The 21,808-nt window shown below is 32.8% G+C and overlaps 1 protein-coding gene across 6 annotated transcripts in view; it reads left to right on the forward strand.

The window, feature by feature from the left end:
- TRPS1 (transcriptional repressor GATA binding 1) overlaps positions 1-21,073 on the forward strand; it is a 300,769-nt gene extending 279,696 nt beyond the window's left edge. For all 6 annotated transcript variants that reach the window (XM_074266590.1, XM_074266630.1, XM_074266621.1 and 3 more), the window contains 2 exons: positions 9,586-9,708; positions 15,098-21,073. In XM_074266590.1, the coding sequence (XP_074122691.1) occupies positions 9,586-9,708; positions 15,098-16,159 (1,185 nt within the window). In that variant the 3' untranslated portion in view covers positions 16,160-21,073. The remainder of the gene's footprint in view (positions 1-9,585; positions 9,709-15,097) is intronic.
- Positions 21,074-21,808: the final 735 nt, after the last annotated feature.

Here is a 21,808-nt window from a genome sequence, read left to right on the forward strand (position 1 = left end):
CTAGTCTCCATTAGCATTGTTGATGTGTTGAGGAAGTGAATATAATAAGCAGAGTAAACATGAGCCAAGTCCAAGGGCTGAGATAGGTGATTGTAAGATGGAGGCTTGGCTGAGCCTTGTAGTGTCTCTTCACTATTCTGGCAAGAAATCTGAGGGCAGAGAGGGCTTTTTAAAAAAACAGGCAAGGACTTGTCATATGTACTGTTTCAACTGATTTTTCACAATTTTATTTTCAGGCAAAAGTCCAGCTTGTGTTTTAACAGTAACATCTCTTTCCTAGCAGATCTTTCCTTCCCATTCTTGCTAAAATGTTCATTAGTCTATTTTTATGGTTAAAGTATGAAGAATTAATTAAAGTACTAGCTTTATTGAGAGGTGCATTTTAGTATATTCAATGTATTTGGAAGAGCTATGAACACACCTTTAGATTGCATTAGCTATTCCTGTAAATTCTTTGAGGAGACAATGTTAGTGATAGAAACCATCAAGTGTATTTTCAGAAATAGTGGTTTACTTTCTTTGCTTTTTTTTTTTTTTAAGTGGGCAACACCCAAAATGTCACAGAAATAAAATATCAGGGAATGAGATAATTTCCAAAAGAAAAACAATGAGGTATATTCATGGAAAGTACTTACAATTCTTTTTTAAAAATTGTATTATATAAACACAGTTAATACATTTGCTTGGTTTTCAAGGGCAATCTAATTCTCTCTGGCTGCTTTTTAGAAGGAAAATATAACATTGTGAGAAGATATTGTTTCTTCTACTTTATTTTTAAAATGTTTCTCTTTATATCATACATTTTTATAATAAAATAACACCTAGGATGTATGTGCTATTCATTCACTGTAGTCAGGATAAGAAACATCACTCTTGAGAGTTGCTTTTTGTTATTTTTATAATCATATAGCTTCAAGCAGAAAAGTCTGATTAAGATTTGATCTGTCCTTTTAAAACAATTATTCCAAGATAGATACTTACATTTTTCATATGATAATTTTATATTACTTCAAATATATGCCCCTTTGTCATAGGTTTTTTGATATGTAAGGAATGTTGGACATGAGTAACAAGGTGGAAGGAATACATCTCCCTTGAATCTTGTTCCCAGGGTTAAGGATGTGGGCATGAGTGAACATGAGAAATGCAACCTCCTGTGTCCATTAACCAGAATAGCAAAACATAAGTTCAAGATATAAGTCTTATGCTGAACACTTGTTCCTGGCTCTACTATTCAATGACCAGAGACTATGGTTGATGAGTAGTCCTGTAGATCATCAATTTGAACTTTAGCTCTCATAAATCCAGGCTAGATGAAACTATTTCTAACTTTCAGAACTCTTAGCTATAGTAATTTTTGGAGGGTAGGAGAATGATGATACAAGAAAACACAAAAGTCAACAAAATAAAATAAGGTAATAGAAAATTTTAACAAGTATTCTTTTTACTTCTTTTGTTGTAAATAAACTGATAAAAGAAATAGTTTGCATGCATTGTCATAGTTGACATTAGGCATTGCAAGATCATTTTCTTTCATACTTTCATAGAATCAGATATAGAACTAGAAGATAATTGAGAGGTATCCAGTTCAACTCCTCTTGACCCCTGCCTTTTTTCCCCCAAAAAAATATTGAAGTAAAGCAAGACAGGTTCTGAGACCCAATCAGCATCATGTTGGCTAGAAGGGATAGATCTACATATGATTCTACATATTCTGATACCAAACCCAGTCTTCTTTCTTCTCTAACAGATCTTCCTCAAATTCTTTACAATCCTTTTAAACTGAAGGCCTATACCAATGCTCCTCATTCCCACTTCTTCTACTCCTTGCAGATTACATTTATTAGAACAACCTTTGGGGTCAAAATATTTAATGTGAATTCCCAACTGCAAATAAACATGAGTTTCCTAAATAATCATGCCGGTTCTTCAGTCATCTGCAATATAATGTTGATCAATTTTGGGGTGAATAAATACATAAAGCACTGCAATATTATGCCTTGGCAGTTGAAGAAAAATACTGTGAATAGTATTTGTTTCATTCTAATAAATCTAGAAATAGTTTAAAGAGTTAAAAAGATTTTGAGGGACATCCAAGCTAGCAATATGTATATAAAATTTTAGAATGATTCTATTTGAAATGGCCAAGATATAAAACCATAAAAAATGTGAGTAAATATTTGGCATATCAGGGCTTGTTATGTAATTACATGGCTTCAGTATGGTTCTTTTTCATAGAAAACTCTTATTAAGGATAGATTTCTACATATTTGCTAATGGGAAATTTTAGTTACTATTAGATCCTACATTGTAAATGTCTAGTTCTTCAAATATTAACCATTTTAATGATTAACCATGTCCATTGAATTCAATTTCTCTTAAATAATTTGGGACTTGGAATCATCATGACATAGTTAGTCATGGATTTGGGAATTTTTGCATTTTGAGTATTATCCAAGTAGTAAACAATTAAACCAATTTAAATAAGGCTTTGTTGGTTTGCTTGCTTTTTTATTTATTTAAAGATACTTCTGAGTTTACAAATACATGTGCCAAGTTTCAGCCTTATGATTTTTAAAAGAATCAAGAGGCAAAGACCAAAAGGTACAATTATACTTAGAAATATTAAAAGATTCTTAACTATAGTGGTTAGATATGATGCCCTAGAAGTAAGGCCCTTTAATGATTGCAAATAAGTAGATATAGTTTTATTAGATAGCTATTTACTTTTTAAAAACTACTTGTGGTTCTTTCAAAACTGAAAAAATATGTATCTTGTTTAGTTTAACAAAAATAATTAGTGCTAGACTATGAAATCCTCTCACCTTTTCACTGGAAGTCCAATCTATTATAAACTTATGCATGAGATCCATACTTGCTTCAGTTTCGGAGAGTCTGAGCTCTAATAAGAGGGGTTTAAGATTTTTTTCCTCATATTCTCTAGTTCCTTATGTACTGGCACCTTTAGGAAAAGGTTCTTTAGGCTAAGATTCTAACTTCTGCCTAGGTCACCCCAAAGTGAAGATTTAAAAGATATTTGGTATAAAATATAAATCTGATATAGTACAGATATTTATTTCCTACACACAATATAAATGCTAAAGAGACAAAGACTGATAGAGAACTTTGACAGAAGAAAGCAAAATGGGACCCATTAACTTATTTTATAAATAAGGATGCTGATATTTATATTTCAATAGAACAAAAAGGAATTTGTTACCTTAGTCGTTAAGATTCCTACACCTTGACTGACTTTGCACCATCCATACAACTCCTGGTATATGTGTTCTGAGGATAGCTATTTTGCTTCCAATGAAAAGAACTCTCCTTACTCTATCCAGAACCTCGTAAAATCAAAAGGTCACTTCCAAAGTAGGACATGTACATCACAAAATTTAGGTTTGGTTGCTAAATCAGGAACAGGAACAGAAATAATATTCCTAGAACCAAGGCGATATTCATCTAATTAAGTCCATGCTGTATATAAGAGCAATTGAAAGAGGGAGGGAAAAAACACTGATCAACCCCTCCTCATGAAATGTATAGTAACAGAAACATTACTTACAACTTGACTTAAAAAATCAAAGGAAGACACTAAATCATAAGTCGTCTCTTTTTTTTTAAACTGATGCAGTACTCTGCTCTCCAGATCCTGTCAACAAGGGGTTGGAAGGTGAATGTGCCTAGGGTCCTTTCAGAGTTTGTTGCATCATACCAAAGCAAGTTTATTGCATCACACCAAAACAGAAAGTTAATTAGCCAAGACTATGCAGTTAAGTGATAAGTCATCTTTATTAAGCCAGAAAGGTAGTTCTGTGCCTGCTTCATAGGAAGTTATCATTGGATTAAACGATTCTAATTTTGGAATATTTATAGATACTATTTTTGTGGCATTAACAGTAATGTTTTGAGTATTTATACCAAGTGATGACACAGTTGGCACATGAAGAGAAGTATTCAGAAGAATTCTCAATAATTATCACATCAATTTAAAGTTGATATGAGAGTAGCTATTTTCTCCCAATGAAGAAACTCTCCTTAATACCAGTCGTCTCTTCTCAAAATTCTGTCCAATTAAGTGTGGCTATCATTGACTTGAATTCCTTTCATGAAATTATTGACTGGCAGAAATAACGTATAAGCAGTCCAAATGAAACCTGAAAATTACAAATCTAATCGTGAAAAGATGAAGTGCTTAACTTCTTTTATTGGATTTTTCCTTTTAAAAAAAGTAAAGCTTTATTTTCAAAACATATGCATGGAATAATTTTTCAGTATTCACTCTTGTGAAACCTTGTATAACAAAAATTTTCCCTTACTTCCCCCCACCCCTTCCCCTAGGTGACTAGTGGATTTTTCTTTTAGAATTTTTCTATTAAAATAATTGTGATAAAAATAGTTTTTCTGTGGAACTTTATTTTTCTTTGAGGGTATGGATAGAGAAATAAATCTCCTTCAATTGCTGCAAAATATGTTTAATTCTATGTCAGTTTGAAAGAAGACTATGGAAACTAATGAATGGATCTTCAGGAATTTCTTCAAGGATTTTTTTTTATATTTCTCTCTTGTCTGTTCTCTTAGAATTCTTTTTAGGGCATTATAAGCCAACATGGTAACAGGAGAGGTGCTGTTGCTGCAGAAAGAGAATTTTTCAGAGGAGCATGGGTTTGCAAATCTGCATTCACACAGAGAGAGATACGTAAGGGGATGAATGTTTCTGTGAGCATCAAGAGAATGATGTTTGTTTAAAAATAACAATAATTGAACAATATCAATTATAGTGTAATGAAAAACCAAAAACACATATGGTTATAAAATGAGTATTCTGTATTTCATTTATAGGGAAATGATCAATTAGTTCTGCACAGTTCAGGTAAAATCAATGCAAACAAATGTGACCAGAACAGATTTAAAAATCCCTCTTAATTTTCAAAAAATAATAAATAAGGTGACTTAGAATAAAGCAAAATTTGGTTTTATGTGAAACAGATATTAATGTGGTTTAAGAATCCACCAAGTGCACAACTCTGAATTTTCTGCTTGAAACATAAGTGAATTGTAGGGATTTTAGCATTTTTACCATTAATAGTCATTATCTAATGGGAGAAACATGTTTCTGTAGTAGTAATAGTAGTGGTGATAGTGGTGGTAGTGGTAGTGGTAGTTGTGGTGGTGGTGGTTGTAACCACTGTCATTAAACATTGAAAAGCAAATAATATAATAATGATAAGTTCTAAGGACATACGAATACACTCTTATCACTTCTTTTATCTTCATTATGCCAGCTTCATGATACTAAAAATCTTGTCTCAGGCTAAATCAACAATTTGGGAACTTAGAGAAAATTATCACCAAGAGGTTATATAAGCCAGTAAAGCATAAATGATTAAACCTTTATTGTAGGACATTTCAACACTTGGAAATGGTAAGAGGAAGCACAAGATCTATAATGGAAAAAGCCCAGGATTAAGGACAAGGAAAGTAGAGCAATAAAAGAGATTCAGAGAAAAAACAGCCATCCATTCAATTCTCATTTCCAAATGGTGGTCAGTAATCTCTACTGAGGAAATGTTAAGGCTCTAACAAAAAAAAAAAAAAAAAAAAAGAACTGGGCTCAATCAATGGATGATGTTCACAAAGATAACCTCATGGAAGTTCAATTTAAATTTCTTATTAGTTAATATATGGGCCATCTGGATTCTTCTTTTCTCTTATATCAAGGCAACTAAGGAAGAGAAATTTTTGTAGGAATAAGGTAAATGATTTCTGAGCTCTGACATCATAGGCAGTAGGATGCTAAAGATTTAATGGGGAAGAAAAAAAAAAAACTAGGAAAAACAAGTACGGAATTCAAGTTTCTAGAAAAAGAATGTGAGCAGGAAGCATTTATTAAACACCTATTATGTCCCAAACACTGTTCCCAGACCATTGGCAGCCGTATGAATCTTGAAGTGGGTCCTTCAGATCTGTCATTCAACTACTATTTTTTAAATACCTGTTATGAGCCAGGTAATTGTGCTAAGCATTAGGGATACAAAGAAAGACAAAAGAAAAAAAAACACAAATAAACAAAAGTTCTAGCTCAAAGTCTGATGAGGGAGCATACAAACAATAATACACTGACACAATTATGTTTATATATATGTACAGGATAAATTGGAAGGGGGTTATTAATCTCATATGCAAGGAACTAAGATGAAGAATCAGAACAGGGTTCTTGCTAAAGGTAGGACTTTGGCTGAGTCTTGAAGAAAAATTTTTGAGCTGTTACTGCAATTTTTAAAAAAAAATTATCATATTTTAAATGGCACATCATCAATATTAAGAAAAGAGGAATTATTCTTACTCATCCATGTGAGGCTTTATATTTTATTTTTAAAAAGTCTTTGCCTTCATCTAGAGATATTCCTTCATATTCTACAGTACCTAATAATAGCTTAGGAGCTTGTTGTGCTTCACAGAACAGTTATCCTTGTGACAATACTGCAGTATAGTGGAGTTACTAAAGTGTTGAACTTATAATCAAGAAGATCTGAATTGAAATTCCAACACTGACACTATTTTGTTTGCCAAGTTCAAACACTTTTTCTATAAGCCTCCATTTCCTCACCTGTAAAATGGGAATAATAAAAATAATGATAATTATTATTAAAAATATTTTGGACAATATCTAGGTTATATGTGTGTATATGGTATATTCTATGATTCCAACCTTTTCTACTTCTCGTTCAGCACTTCTGGATCTTCTAAAAGCAAAAGAATAGTTCTTTTACTATTTAGAGTAGTTTCCAGATGTGGTCACATGGGAGATGATTTTTAGAAGAAAAATATCTGTACTTTTTCCTACTCTGTGCCCCAAAAATAAACATGGCCCTACTTCTGTGTGTGTGTGTGTGTGTTTGTGTGTGTGTGTGACCAGCCTACTCAATTATCTTCAACCTTCTATTCTCTTACTTGATAAAGCAAGAGGAATAAAATAAGTACTCTTTGGTATTAGCAATAACTGTGGTCCCACTTTTAGAAAACCTGATATGTATAAATCAATCAAAAAAAGATAAATGAGGTAAAGGAAGAAAAACTGAATTCTTTTACAGAATTTTTCTTCACTTTATGAAAGCATTAATGGTAGATTTCCTTCAACGTCAAGCTATCCTCCTTAGGAAAATAAAAGTAGAATTTGATGTACAAATATTCCAAAATACAATTTTTTTTCCAGAAAGATAGATAGTGAAGTTTGTGTGTATGTATATGTACATATAATACATATATGTATATATATGTCATATGTATGTACATATTGATTTTCAGTATATTTATTTTACCTATAAAAAGATTAGCTCCTTTGCAAAAGAATAAAGTATGAAGTTTGCCAAAATAGGAGCATTCACTCAAATTAGGATTACACCCACTTTGGCATGTTGTAGCAGGCACCCAGGGCATCAGGGAAGAAAAGTAGGAATAAATGGTTCCACAATCAAATTTGAGCCTCAGCCATATATATATATATATTAATTTCCAAATAGACATTTCCATTGCCTTTATGTAGATCAAGACGATGTTTATTTGCCAAAGCAGTATTAAACTCTAGGAAAGAAAAAAATATATACATATCTTCTACAACCTAGGGGAGTTTCACAATGATTACCTAGCCAGATACTCCCTAGTATTTCTTTGTGTAAAGGGGGAAGTCAAGTAGTTTTGATAAACACAAGTCCTTAGAACTGATAGATATCAGGCAGAAAGCTTTTCATATTTTGTGGTAGTTTCTATTCAAAAAAGGCATCAAGTTCAGAACTTGCTGCAGGCTGACATACATGATGTGGTCTTGCTATCAAGATTTAGAGAAATGCAAGGCATTCTTCCTTCTGACTCCAGGGTGGGGAGAAAGAGGAAAGGAGCAAGAGATTATACTGATGACAATCTAGATTTTATTATATCACCCAAAGTAGCATAACCTGCTGTACTAATGAAATCGTGTTCTGGTTTAAAAGGGCAATTGTTCGCCTGACTTTGTGCTCACTAAAAACATTTCCCCAATCTTGTTAAATTATTGCATTCATTTCAGATTTTTATGGCTATGCAGCTTACCAACCTTCATTTCTTTACGTTTCATTCATTTTCCTTGTATTGATGATTAATGGAGGATGTCGAATGTTAGAGTGAGCAGGCATCAGCAAATGCAAGATCATAATTAGTTTAGCTGACGAGGGCCTCTGATAGCACTTGCATCTGGATGGAAAAATTACCCTATAGGGAACTGGCTGCTCACCAGGTCTTTTTAGTGATACATTGTGAAACACCCGATGAATCAAATGCCCTTTCAATGCCAAGAAAGTGTTCCAGTCTCAAAGCCAAAATTATGTCTGCAGAAAGCTTTCCATTTGAAATGTATCAGAGTACAATTATAACCATTGTATTTTTTTGGCAATGATACCACTCTTCTACAGTATGGACTGAAGTTAAATAAATTTCTTAAATTTTACAAAACTCCAAAATTTGGTCTTATTATGTTAGTCATTCTTAATTTCTATATAAATTTGTCCATGGAGACTCCCCCCACCCTTTATCTAAAATGTGTGTGTGGGGGTTTATTATGATATTTACTTAGAGAAAGTAGAGCTAAGTTGTAATTCAGGCTTTTTTTTAAGCAAGAAAATGCTATTTTTCTGTTTGTTAGTGTTTGTGCCTACAAACACAGCCTGGTTTTTGTTTAAATGAGGTTAATGAAATTATTATTTGTTAGGGAGAATGTCATAAGCAATACTTACAAATTTGTCTCCCACTAAATATTCTGAAATTGTTATTGAAGCTGATGAGGGCATTACCAGTTGACTAAAATAAATTTGAATTAAAAAACCATGATTTCTTTGCTGAGTGCAGAAAAATAAATAAATAACCCTTCCATGGACAATGTTGCCTGGCTTTAGGATTAAGTTCATAAGAGGTCTCATTAATAATACTGTACCTCTCATTGGTTTGGCAGAGGTCAATACTCATTCCCTTGGAGTTGTGGGAAATAAACAGTATTCTGTTGAAGACTTTACAATTGTAAAAGAAAGACCGGAATCTAATGTCCTGCCTTCTGCTAATAACTTCTGTTACAAGAAAGCTGCAAAGAGAGAGACTAGAATTAATTTTAAATGCTTCATTTTCTACATGTGCTCCAGACTGACCACATTTTAAAATCCACACAACAGTCCTGCTGCTGTTTCCAAATTACATCATCCATATTTGTGATGTTATGTCTCTCAGATTTTGCTTTGACACTTTTCAAAGGTATATTATAGAGTGCAGCATTTAGCAGCCATCATTAAAAGGCACAAACCCCAAAGTTCAAAAAGTTAGAGCTGTGTCTGTGAAAAGTCTTTGGTGTTCCACACACCTCATCCATCACTGTAGGGTTAATTATATTGAAAACCAGTGGAGCCTATTAGACACAATTGAACCTGACCTCATTATGGCAGTGTGGTTTTATACTGTCATTGTTGCTAGTCCAGAGACAAAACTCTCTGGCTGATTTGTTCTTTCTCTCCTGATCATGTGACTCACCTTTGACCTGTGCATTTTTTTTTTTCCTCATTTCAGAGACGTAGAGGCTCGGGTGTTTTCTGTGCCAATTGCCTGACCACAAAGACCTCTCTCTGGCGAAAGAATGCCAATGGCGGCTACGTATGCAACGCGTGTGGCCTCTACCAGAAGCTCCACTCGGTAGGAAGAACTTACTAAGTTTGTTTTAGGAAAAGGTTTATATGGCAAGGCTAAAGCTGGGTAGCTATGGTATGGGCTTATTTGTGTGATTGGAACTGGCCTTCATTTAATTTCTTAGCATGTTTTTTCAATATGGTCACTTAGAGATCACATGTAATTCATTAGGAAGCAGGCTACAATGCTGAAGGGAAATCATCAGTGGTGCATTTAATTATTTGAATATAAGAGAAAAAAAAAAACTTGATTTCTAAGAATTCCACTTGGCACATGGCTTAACAAATGTTTTCAGGATTCATTGAAATTTATTTGTGTTAGAAGAAGGATCCTATAAAAGGATATTAAAATATTGTGTGTGAAAAATTCAAAACTGAAGATTGTATCCAAAATATGTATATTATAGATTCAATAGGAGAATAGACACAGTGCTAAAGTTTTTTGTTGTTCCTTTCATCTTCAGAAATACCAAAATGTTACATTTAAGGGAAAGCTTTTTATGAGAAAGACATTTTCAGAAAGCATTTCTTTTGTAAAATGATGCTTTTGATCCATAATTTTTTTTTGAGGTTGAGATCAGGTTCCTGAAATCCCAAATGATGCACAGAAGATTAAGTTTAGAGACTATGTTGAGTTTTGTGGTGTTATATGTTATATTACTCTTGATTCTATTATATCTAAGCCATTTCATAGAGAAAAAAAAGAATACCACTGGCTTTGGAGCCATGGATTCAATTCCTAAGTTTAAAATTTATTACTCCTAAGACCTCTCCAGACTTCATTCTTCCTCATCACGAATATGCAGCAGTTGGCCTATGTAACTTCTATGACCCTTTGCATATTCTTTATAAATCTACAATAAAAAGAATGTTGTGGGATGATGATGATGATACTTAACATTTTCTTTTATTTATTTATTTATTTATTTATTTATTTATTTATTTTTGCTGAAGCAATTGGGGTTAAGTGACTTGCCCAGGGTCACACAGTTAGGAAACGTTAAATGTTTAAGACCAGAGTTGAACTCAGGTTTGGTGCTCAATCCACTGCACCACCTAGCTGCCTCATATTTAACATTTTCATAGTACATTATTCTTACAAAATGCTTATCATCTCTTGATCATCACAATTACTATGAGATTGAAAGTATACATAACTTTGACCCTATTTTACCAGATATATATTGTTGAGACCCAAACAGGCAAAATAATATAGTTAACAAGTAGTAAAACTTGAACTCAAGTTCAATTGATTTTATGTTTGCAAATTTTCCATGTACCATGCCATGTAATGAGATTTTCCAATTTCCAGTAGAAAATAGACTAATTACAAAACAAATTCTTCCATTCTGAAAATGTAAATCACTTAGTCAAACATTTTTATTTTGTGCGTTTCATCTGATGGTTATATCCATCTTTGAAATATTAGAAAATAATATTTCATTTAATAGAATCATAGAAACCTCAAAGGTCAGAGAGTCTGATCTCTATTTGAAGTAAAAATACCTAGCAGAGAAGATATCTAGTCTTTTTTTAAATACCTCCATCAATGAAAAAGTCACTATATTAACTAATCAATCAATATTTAGTTATTAAACTATATGTCAGGAATTGTGCCAGGTTCAGGGGATACAAATAGAAAAAATACCATTACAGATATAGAAAATGTTTATTGAAATGTTCTTTTTCATTTCTGGAGAGTTCAAATAATTAGAGAAATTCTTCCTTCTGTCGAAACAAAACATACCCAACTTCTACCTACTGGTCCAAGTTATATTTCCCAGAACTATACAAAAAAAAACTCTACTCCTTTACACATATGACAGGTCTCTTGATATTCAAAGATAATAATAAAATGCCTTAGAATTTTCTTTCCTGGTGGAAGCATTCTTCCTCCTTAATTTTGATAGCTATTGGAGTATTATTCTTGTTCTCAGTTCTACTCAGTACATTTTTCACATGTTTAGATAAATTGATTTAAAGAAACCATTTTTATATATAGACCTTAGGAGCATTTTTCACATATATTCATTACAAATGTCCAATGTGAACAATCTGTAAAAGTTTTTCTCATTGTGTAGTCTGTGAAAGGATTGTCTTTTCCCCTTTTCTAAACCACTTTCTATTTTTTTTACTTGTACCATTCAAGTACAGTAATAAGTTTCAACTTAATGATCATTGACATTAATGATTTTAGGTGAACTTTGGCCAATCATGGGCTAGAAATTTAATTAAGCTTCTGCTGTACCAGGTTATAATAATTTAAGTGATCTCATATATTGAAGGCTTCAATTCTCAAAACACATACACATACCTATACATCCCTTTATATCTCGTCATATATATGGGGCAAAATAATGTTCTCTCATTTTATAGTAAAATTGGAAAAATAAAAGAAAAAATAATAAAGATAAAAAACATACATTTCCCACAAATTATTAACTTAAAATATAATTTCAATTAAAATTTATTGTTAAATGCCTATGTTCTAGGAACTACACAAGGTACAGGGATACTAGATACTAGGTAAAAAATAGGCCATGTTTTTACAAAACAGCATTATAGTGAAAAAGGACAAGTACAAAAATGATTATGGTACAAAAAAGAGCATGATAAAGCAGTCAGTTTACATATTAAGATAAAGTATCATTTATGTGTCAAATATTGTGGTATAATTTGGGCTAAATACCAAGAGAAATTTGATTGGGAAAGTAATTTTCAGATGGAATAAAGTATCTAGGAAGGCTTTATGGCAAAGCTGGCTCATGATTTGAATTTTGAAAAAGAGATAGAATTCAGAGATGAAGTGGGAACATTCTCTTTTTAGATATGAAGCATGTCAAAAATAGCAGGGAAAGAAGACCATGGAAAAATAAAAAGTTATCACAGGACAAAAAGTCACTGTGGTTGTGCATACAAGGTAGAAAATTATAGATGCCTGGAGTCAAAATGAAAGAATTTCAGAGTTAAGAATTTTAGGCTTTTGATTATTATCCTATTAAGCCACAGTGATGGGTTACAGAAATAAAATGGGTATGGAAGTTACACAGGCTGAAGACTTCAAAGAAATGTGCAAGCAGGATTTTAAATGGATCATCAGTACAGATGTCCAAGGCCATCAAGGATGAGGGGAGAAGACAGAGTAGAAAATAAGTCTAAACAAAATACCAAAGTATGAGAAAATTTTGGAGAGTGTCCAAGAAGTTGTAGAAGACAACAGAGAGAATCAGGAGAAAGAGATTTAGTCAAATGATTGGTTATTGAGAGAACAATTGCCTGTACCTGGCAATGAAATATTTAAAAAGAATAATCACCAATAAGGGTACTAACAGTGTAATAGAATTTACGAAGATATAGTTTTCAAGTAATGTTAGAAGTTGGAAGGAATATAAAGAGAAGGGCACTTGATAACAATGATACAAAATTTCCATTACATTATTAAATAAACACTACTTAATCAAGGGGAAGAGGGCTTTCATTTTATAACTTGATTGTCTTAAATATCTTCCAATTGTTTTAAATAAATGTCAGTTAGACAGTCAATAAATATTTATTAAATACTTACTATGTGGTAGTCACTCTGCTTTCAGAAAAGTTCATGAACCTTCCTGGATATATTTGTTCATCTCTAAAATGAGAAAGGTGGGAATTTAGCTCTCAAAGATTTTTCCTTCTATGAAAACTTGAAGAGTATGGTTACAAACTTTTCTTTTCCTACAAGATTCTTTTGTGACATTGGTGAAAACACTTTAAAGGTGCTTTTTCCCTAAAAATTAAAGAAAAACAAAACAAAACAACTGAATATAAGCTGAAACATTTCTAAACATAGTCAATATTGAATTATTGATATCAATAGCTTTCTTAATGGAAATTAAAAACTATTCATTTGATTTTTTTTTCCCCTTTGGCTTAGTATGGATTGAAGAGTTCCCTTTAAAAAAATAGATGGCATTTATGAATTTTCAGACTAAGCTATCAGGCACAATTAATACATTCTGATTATAGGAAAACTTTACAACTTTATACTTCAGACAAAGATTGGCTTTTTACTATATATAGAAAATTGATTATATTGCCATCCATGGACTTTGTTCACATAATAGGAATACCTGCTAAAAGTGCATATGAAAATAATACATAAAATATATGTGGTAAGTGATAGAATTACAGAATACAGAGGAAGAACAGATATTTTGACTAAGTACACAATGAACTGCCTCTTTATTTATTCATTTACATTTTTATTGACACTATGTTGATAACTTTGTAACATATAGAATATCCTCCTAACAAAATCTACTTCAAAAAGTAGTCTGAGAATCAAAAGATTGATTTTTATTCCAGTACTCCCAATATGATCTTAAATTACCTTCTCTGTAAAAATGGGAATGCCATCTAGCCTTATTTAGCTTTTAAGGAGGTTATGATAATAGATTAAAATCACAGAAGTGAAAGTTACTTGAGTTATTCCACACGATAAGTGCTTAATAAATGGTCATTGAACTGATTCCTTAAGAATAATACTCCTTGGTTAATGGTAATAATAATTCAAAATTATTGATGTATTTGCTTAATATGTATAATAATTTTCTTATCAATAATGCATGATAATATCTTGAATAGTTTATTGTACATCCTACTATTGCTGTACGATCTTTAACTTTGGTACTGAATTGATTTTATTTCTTTAATCTGATTTCAGTATCTCTTTTCCTTGATTTAGAACTATGATAGAAAATAAACATTTTATGTATTAATATGTAATATCACTTAAATGATTTTAAGATGTTGCATCAACATAGGAAGAAAAATAAAAGAAAGAAGGAAGACCTCCTAGTGGTCTAAAATAGAAACATCAAATAAGCTTTGATCTCCTATATAAATATTTTATTTTCTAACCCTGCTAATGTTGGGATTTATTTTATATGTTGTTATTACACGATTTCATATTTCGATGTAAAATTATGTAAATCTGTAGGTACCAAAACTTTGACAAGCAGTTTCAAAAATAATCTTCCAGTTTTTAAAGATCCTACCTAAAATTGAAGGTGGGAAATATTTCCCTTAGTCATCAACAAGTAATTTTTAAATAAGCTTTTTTTTTTTTTTTTTTTTTTTGGTATCATTAAATGATAGTCTGGGGAAAATAGAGAGTTTATAAATATCATTTAAAAATAAATTGATAATATACTTAGTGTTTCAATAATATTAGACATTTAAATTAAGTTAAAAGTTCATCTTAGTGTTGTTTTTAAATGAATTCTACTTTTTGTCAAAGTAAGACAAGTTAGTGAATCTTTTTCAACTTGACAATGTATAGTTTATATTTATACACAAATTTTCACTATTTTAATGTATTTCCTTTTCTTTGTGTATTACACATATGTTCTATGCAGACTCCCAGGCCTTTAAACATCATCAAACAGAACAACGGTGAGCAGATCATTAGGAGACGGACGAGAAAGCGCCTTAACCCAGAGGCACTTCAGGCTGAGCAGCTAAACAAACAGCAGAGGGGTAGTGGTGAGGAGCAAGTCAATGGAAGCCCGTTAGAGAGGAGGTCAGAGGATCATTTAACTGAAGGTCACCAGAGAGAAATTCAGCTCCCCAGCCTGAGTAAATATGAGGCCCAGGGTTCATTGACTAAAAGCCATTCTGCTCAGCAGCCAATGTTGGTCAGCCAAACTCTGGATATTCACAAAAGGATGCAACCTTTGCACATTCAGATAAAAAGTCCTCAGGAAAGTACTGGAGACCCAGGAAATAGTTCATCAGTATCCGAAGGTAAAGGAAGTTCTGAGAGAGGCAGTCCAATAGAAAAATACATGAGACCTGCGAAACATCCAAATTATTCACCACCAGGAAGCCCTATTGAAAAGTACCAGTACCCAATTTTTGGACTTCCATTTGTACACAATGACTTCCAGAGTGAAGCAGATTGGCTGCGATTCTGGAGTAAATATAAGCTGTCAGTTCCTGGGAATCCGCACTACTTGAGTCATGTGCCTGGCCTACCAAACCCTTGCCAAAACTATGTGCCTTATCCCACCTTTAATCTGCCTCCTCATTTTTCAGCTGTTGGATCAGACAATGACATTCCTCTAGATTTGGCGATCAAGCATTCCAGACCTGGGCCAACTGCAAATGGTGCCTCCAAGGAAAAAACTAAGGCTCCATCAAATGTAAAAAATGAAGGTCCCTTGAATGTAGTAAAAACAGAGAAAGTTGATAGAAGTACTCAAGATGAACTTTCAACAAAATGTGTGCACTGTGGCATTGTCTTTCTGGATGAAGTGATGTATGCTTTGCATATGAGTTGCCATGGTGACAGTGGACCTTTCCAGTGCAGCATATGCCAGCATCTTTGCACGGACAAGTATGACTTCACCACTCACATCCAGAGGGGCCTACATAGGAACAATGCACAAGCCGAAAAAAATGGAAAACCTAAAGAGTAAAACCTTAGCACTTAGCACAATTAAATAGAAATAGGTTTTCTTGATGGGAATTCAATAGCTTGTAATGTCTTATGAAGACCTATAAAAACACTTCATAGAGCCTACCTTATCCAGTATAAAATCCCTCATTATTTACCTTTTTCCCCCTTCTTTTCTTTTGATGCGTGGGTTACCAAGATTCAAAAGTCAAATGAATAGTGGTCAATGGGAAAAGAAGATGATAGCAATTAATATTTGGAACCTGATAAAGCAAAAGTATCTTCGATAAAGTGTACCATGATATATATCCCTGAGAAATACCTCTAGACCTCAGTTATTCTGGCTGTTCAGAATGAACAAAATATATCTATGTACATGTATGCAGTGTATGTGAATACATACATATACATGTATATATAAAATGGTGACATAATAAGGGGCTGACCTGATTACTTGTTGAGAAACTCAGAAATAGTGGCCTAATTTTTTTTTTTTTTTATGATAACATAAAATCTTGTGCATAAAAGAGGGATGAAAGAGATATTCAGAGATCTTCTTTTCTTCAGGGCAGCTAACAGAATGGCAAAAGTTGAATAGTGAATAAGTGCCCTAACTGCCCTCATTGGTAAAAAATGTCTTATTTGAACACAAAAATGCAAGTTGGGGTTAGGTTTGTGTGAGGAGAAGCAGCAAAGGAAAAATAGAGATGGGAGCAAACGTCTTCAGCTAGCCTGCTTATAATATTTATGTCCATTAGCTATGTCCAAATGTTCAATAGTTATTTAGTTTGCAATTTGGGGTAAGTTGGGCTCAGGTGTATGCATTGTTATAAACACTGTCCTTAAAGCTTCCGTAGTGATTTTACCTGGGCCTTTCTTTTCTCGGGTGAAGAACCAGTTCTTTTCTTAGACACTACTTGGTCATTAACCTCACCTGGAACAATATAATGAAAGGAATCCCTTCAGTTCAAACAGCTAGATGAATAATAAGATCACATCATGGGCCTGATTTGTAGAGAACATTATCTCCACAGGGTAACCTGCTGTATTTATTTATTTTTCCTGGTTAAATATACTTTCAAAACTTTGTGGTTAGGCAGTCTAAGATTACTTTTACCACAGACTGACAGTTGGTATATGTACTGGTCAATCCCTTCAGAAGACTTCTTCCAGGTATAGTTAAATAGCATTGAATAGAATTCTTAGAAGTATGTCCTCATAGTACTTTTAATACTTAAGGCTTTGTAAAACTATCCATGAAGGGAAAGCTCCTCAGCATAACTGCTCAGGGAAATAGGGCTCAATAACTGAACATTAAATAATTGGTTAAAGGTGCTGTTAGACGATCCTCAATGCTTGCTACAAGGATGTATAAGGACTGACTTTAATAATTTGCATTATATTGTCCCAACCAGTAGTTTATTATTATTGTTGTTATTATTATTTTGCCACGGAGATGTAGAAGATATTACAAGCTACTGGATGCACTGTCAGATTAACTTATTTCATTAAAGAAGTTGGGAGAACAAATAGAAAAAAAACTTATTTTTCTAGTAAATATTAATGTATTACATTTCAAATAATGGTGCCTGACATATTGAATAATTATTTTCTACAGTGTACGTATGCAACAAAGATATTCCATCATGCATTAGAGTCAGTTCTGGCTCTGCCTCGCTGTTTACATTTGCAAATGTAGCAAACAAGGTAATGAAGCAACTCTTTCTATTGCAGTAGATATCTTCTTTTTGTGTGTGTGTGTGCATTAAAGTTGTAAACGGTAACATGAAATGAATGAAATTTCTTGATATAATGGTATGGAAAATAAGAAGGAAATGAAAATATTTTTATGCCTACTTAGGAAAAAAAAAAAAGGGTAGCACTATTCATTCCAAGTACTTTTTTTTTTTTTTTTAATTCTTAAGCTCTTAACTCACATTGTTATGCTTAAAATGATAAACATATATTCTCTTTTTATTGCTTTGTCTGTTTCAAATGAAACATTTCAGAAATTATTTTGATAAGTGCCATTGGACTACTCGGCACCCATGTTTTTATTGCATTCTGTAGTAGCATTGTGTTCCATTTTTACAATATTATGCAGTTGCTTTTTTTTTTTTTTCATTTTGTTTGGGTTCCTTTCTTTTCCAAAGTGCAGGGTCTTAATCTCTTCAAGTTGGATGGCCTAGATTACTCAACTGGTTTGTGAATGTTTCAGTGAATGGATTTAAAATGTCTTTCCAATATTATGTTGTCATTTTCATTTTTGCATTTTTAAATGTTCAAAAAAAAATCAGGACTAAGTACTCTGCTTGAGTTTCATTGTGAAGGGTCCTATTCTTATCTCACTTACATCTCGCGTAGCTCTAATATTTTCATAACTGAAAGGAAGAAGTGGCATAATTAGCACCTGCATTCAAATGATGGCATATCACTTTCTTTCTGATAGAATGTTGATACCCATATCTCAAAACTAGACAGACAAAATTGGGGGGTGCCAGAGGAAAAGTACCTGTCCTAACCAACAGACAAAATTTTATTCAAAGCTTTCTAAGGAAAATAATAAAAAGCCATGCATAATGTTAGCAGCCTACAAGCAACAGTATTTCTGGACAGCTCACACCTAGCTCACTGCCAGAGGTTTTCACTCATTGGGGCAGTATTACAAGTACAGTTTTTTCACTTGTGTGAAACTATTCCTGGAAAAAAATTATTTTTTAGTGTGCTAGACATATGTAAGCTGCTCGATATAGCCATGCATGCCTTTCTTGCCATCCCTTTTTCCTTCCTCACAACAAATACAGTAGATATGACCAGCACATGGAAGATCTTTCTTTTTTTTTAAACTATTCTTGAGGATATTTATCTTTAATCTAGTTTCTGTATACTTTTTAGTTAGCATTGCTTTGATGAATCTTATTCCACACACCTCATTCATTCTTATTTTTGTTATTGCTTTTAGGGGATAGATGGGATATTGAAAAAAAGTTGTTGTTTTTTTCCAAATTTTTAAAAATGATACATATAAGGTGACACTAAAAGTAACCCCTTTTCTTCCCCCCTCCCTTTACTTGTCAAAATCTTTGTTCCATATCTTAAGAAACAGTAAGAAAAACCTTGGTGAGGTTTTTGTTTGTTTGTTTTTAGCTTTCAGAATAAACTTACTTTGGATTACTGTCCTCATGGTCTGTTTTGAAACAGGACTTTTTTCTCAGTATCCCAAGGTGCTCTTTTAGAGATTTTGTCCCCTTTGGCAAAGGACATTCCTATGCAGAGTACCTTTTGTTAGTATGTCCTGAATATTCAGTAATTATGTGTTCTGAATAATGATTCTTGTCAAACTTATTATGGACCACTTCTGTCCTTCTCTCTCCCCTTGTCCTTTTTATCCTCCTTTCTCATACATAAATCCACACTTTGACTGTTGCTTGGGATGGAAAAAATAGTTTACAGCCAGCAGACCTCTGAAGATTAAGTTTTGAGAGATACGCGCCTGTAAGTGTCCAAGAAAAGGATAGCACTCTACATGTTAACACAATCACTATGTAATACAAATGAGGGAAATATAGTTTGCCCAGTCTTCTCTACATGACATATTGAGATGTTCTAAAAAGTCTACTCTTAAGATAGTGATGTTTTGTTCTCAACTGTTCTCTTTTAGTGAAGGTAGATTTTAGAAAACAAGCATGGGGATTCTTTTCTAAGGTAATATTAATGAAAAGGAAAAAAATATTACTCTTAACAGCTCTTTGTTGAAGCCTGTGGTAGCACATTATGTTAATGATTGCACATCTGCACATAATCTATTATGATCCAATGCAATTACAGCTCCAAAAATATTAAATATGTATATATTTTAAATGCCTGAGGAAAAAAACATTTTTCTTAGTTAATTGAAGATTATCAATACTGCTATAAAATAAAAGAATTGTTAGCCTCTTGCTGTGTGGCTGCAAACTATCACAAGGTAACCTGTCTTGGGACCTCTGAACTGCTTGCCTGCTAAGTCAGTGAACAATAAATTATTTCTGGGAAGTGAAATATTTGCCACCTTTGGGGACGATGAAAGTTGGGATACCAAAGCAGGGCTGCTGGTCATTTGTATCTTATAAATCAGGCTTTGGCCTAAAGATTTGATACAGCAATTTTTCCCTATCATTGAGATGAAGTTCCCATTGAAAGCTAAAGATGCCTTTGGTCAGCAAAGTGGGCAGAAACTTGCTGACTGCTGTGGATTAGATAAAAGAACACTAAGTAAAACTCAAACTGAATATTATGCTAATATGTTAATTAAAGGTAGGTATAATCATGCAACTATACATGAGGAAAAGTTGAAAAAAACAGAGATTGAGTCCTTTGGAAGTCCAGTATTATTTTTCCCAATGAATACTTTGACTAAAATAGAAGGTATGATTCCTTCCTCCAAAAGGAACCTACTTTCAGTTTTCCATTGCTATTTCATGGATGCTTGACACATGTGATCCTGATACTGATCATAGCATTGAGAAATTATCCAGGGAAATTTGCATGGACATTCATAATAATAAAGAATTCTGGCATTTGTTAGGCCAGAATCTGTCTAGTTGATAGAGAAAATGGGGAATTCAACATCAGCCCACATATGATGACTGGATTACATATACTCATGGGTTACACTCTAGAAAAAGAAAGATAGAAATGTCTATTCCATGTCTTCCTCCCAGAGAAAAGGGGGAAAAATCATTTTATTGTAGGATTTTAAAAATATTCTTTGGAGAAAATGTCCTTTGATTATCCAAAAATACAAATCTTGACTTTACTTTTTGTCCTCCATCCGTTTCACTCCACTTCCATTAAATGACCTATAGCAAGTCACTTGCAACCTCTGTGTGCCTCAGGTTCCTCCACTGTACAATGGTAAAAATGAATAAATAAAATACATTATTAATAATAGTAATAATGTAGTTCTTATTTGGAAAGCACTTTGAGGTCCTTCGCTGCAAGACACAGCACAAATGCCATGTAGTATTATGTAGCTAAGGGCTTATTTAAACCCTTAGCCCCCAAGGACCAGAACAGGTTAGGTTTGTTGTTTTACTTTTGAATTTGCTTTTTTAATTTTCTTTTGTAGATGAGCTGTAAATATTCTTACTATACAGTCTATAGTGAAGACTGTAAAAAGGCAAAACTTTTACAAGGCTGATTAAAAAATCATAGTTTTAATGGCTACCAACATGGCAACTAACACTGATATTAATACTATGCCAAATTGCTTAAAATGGACTGTTTTTGACAAAAACATAGATGATTGGGTGGGGTGGGATAGGGGTGGGAAACATCTCAAAATGCCAATGTAAATTTACCTTGCAGCAATATTCACCAGCAGAAATGTCTTTCATATGGAATGATTTCATGTTGCTAAGAAAAAAAAAAAAAAAAAAAAAACTCAATTTGTAGTCCTGATTTGAACTTTAGAATGTTGGCTATTATTGTTCTGTCCTCACAACACATGGAATTTTTTATTTTATTTTATTTTATTTTAATTTTATTTTATTTTGGTTTTCATAGTGCATGTTCATTTCTACTCACAACATGTTCTTGGTGTATTTCTTATGCAAACAATCTTCAGGCAGCAAAGATGTCTGTTACATCTAAACTTGAATAATAAAGTTTTACCACCAGTTATAAATAA

This window comes from Sminthopsis crassicaudata, chromosome 1 (genome assembly GCF_048593235.1).
Source record: "Sminthopsis crassicaudata isolate SCR6 chromosome 1, ASM4859323v1, whole genome shotgun sequence".
In the NCBI taxonomy this organism is placed as follows: Eukaryota; Metazoa; Chordata; class Mammalia; order Dasyuromorphia; family Dasyuridae; genus Sminthopsis; species Sminthopsis crassicaudata.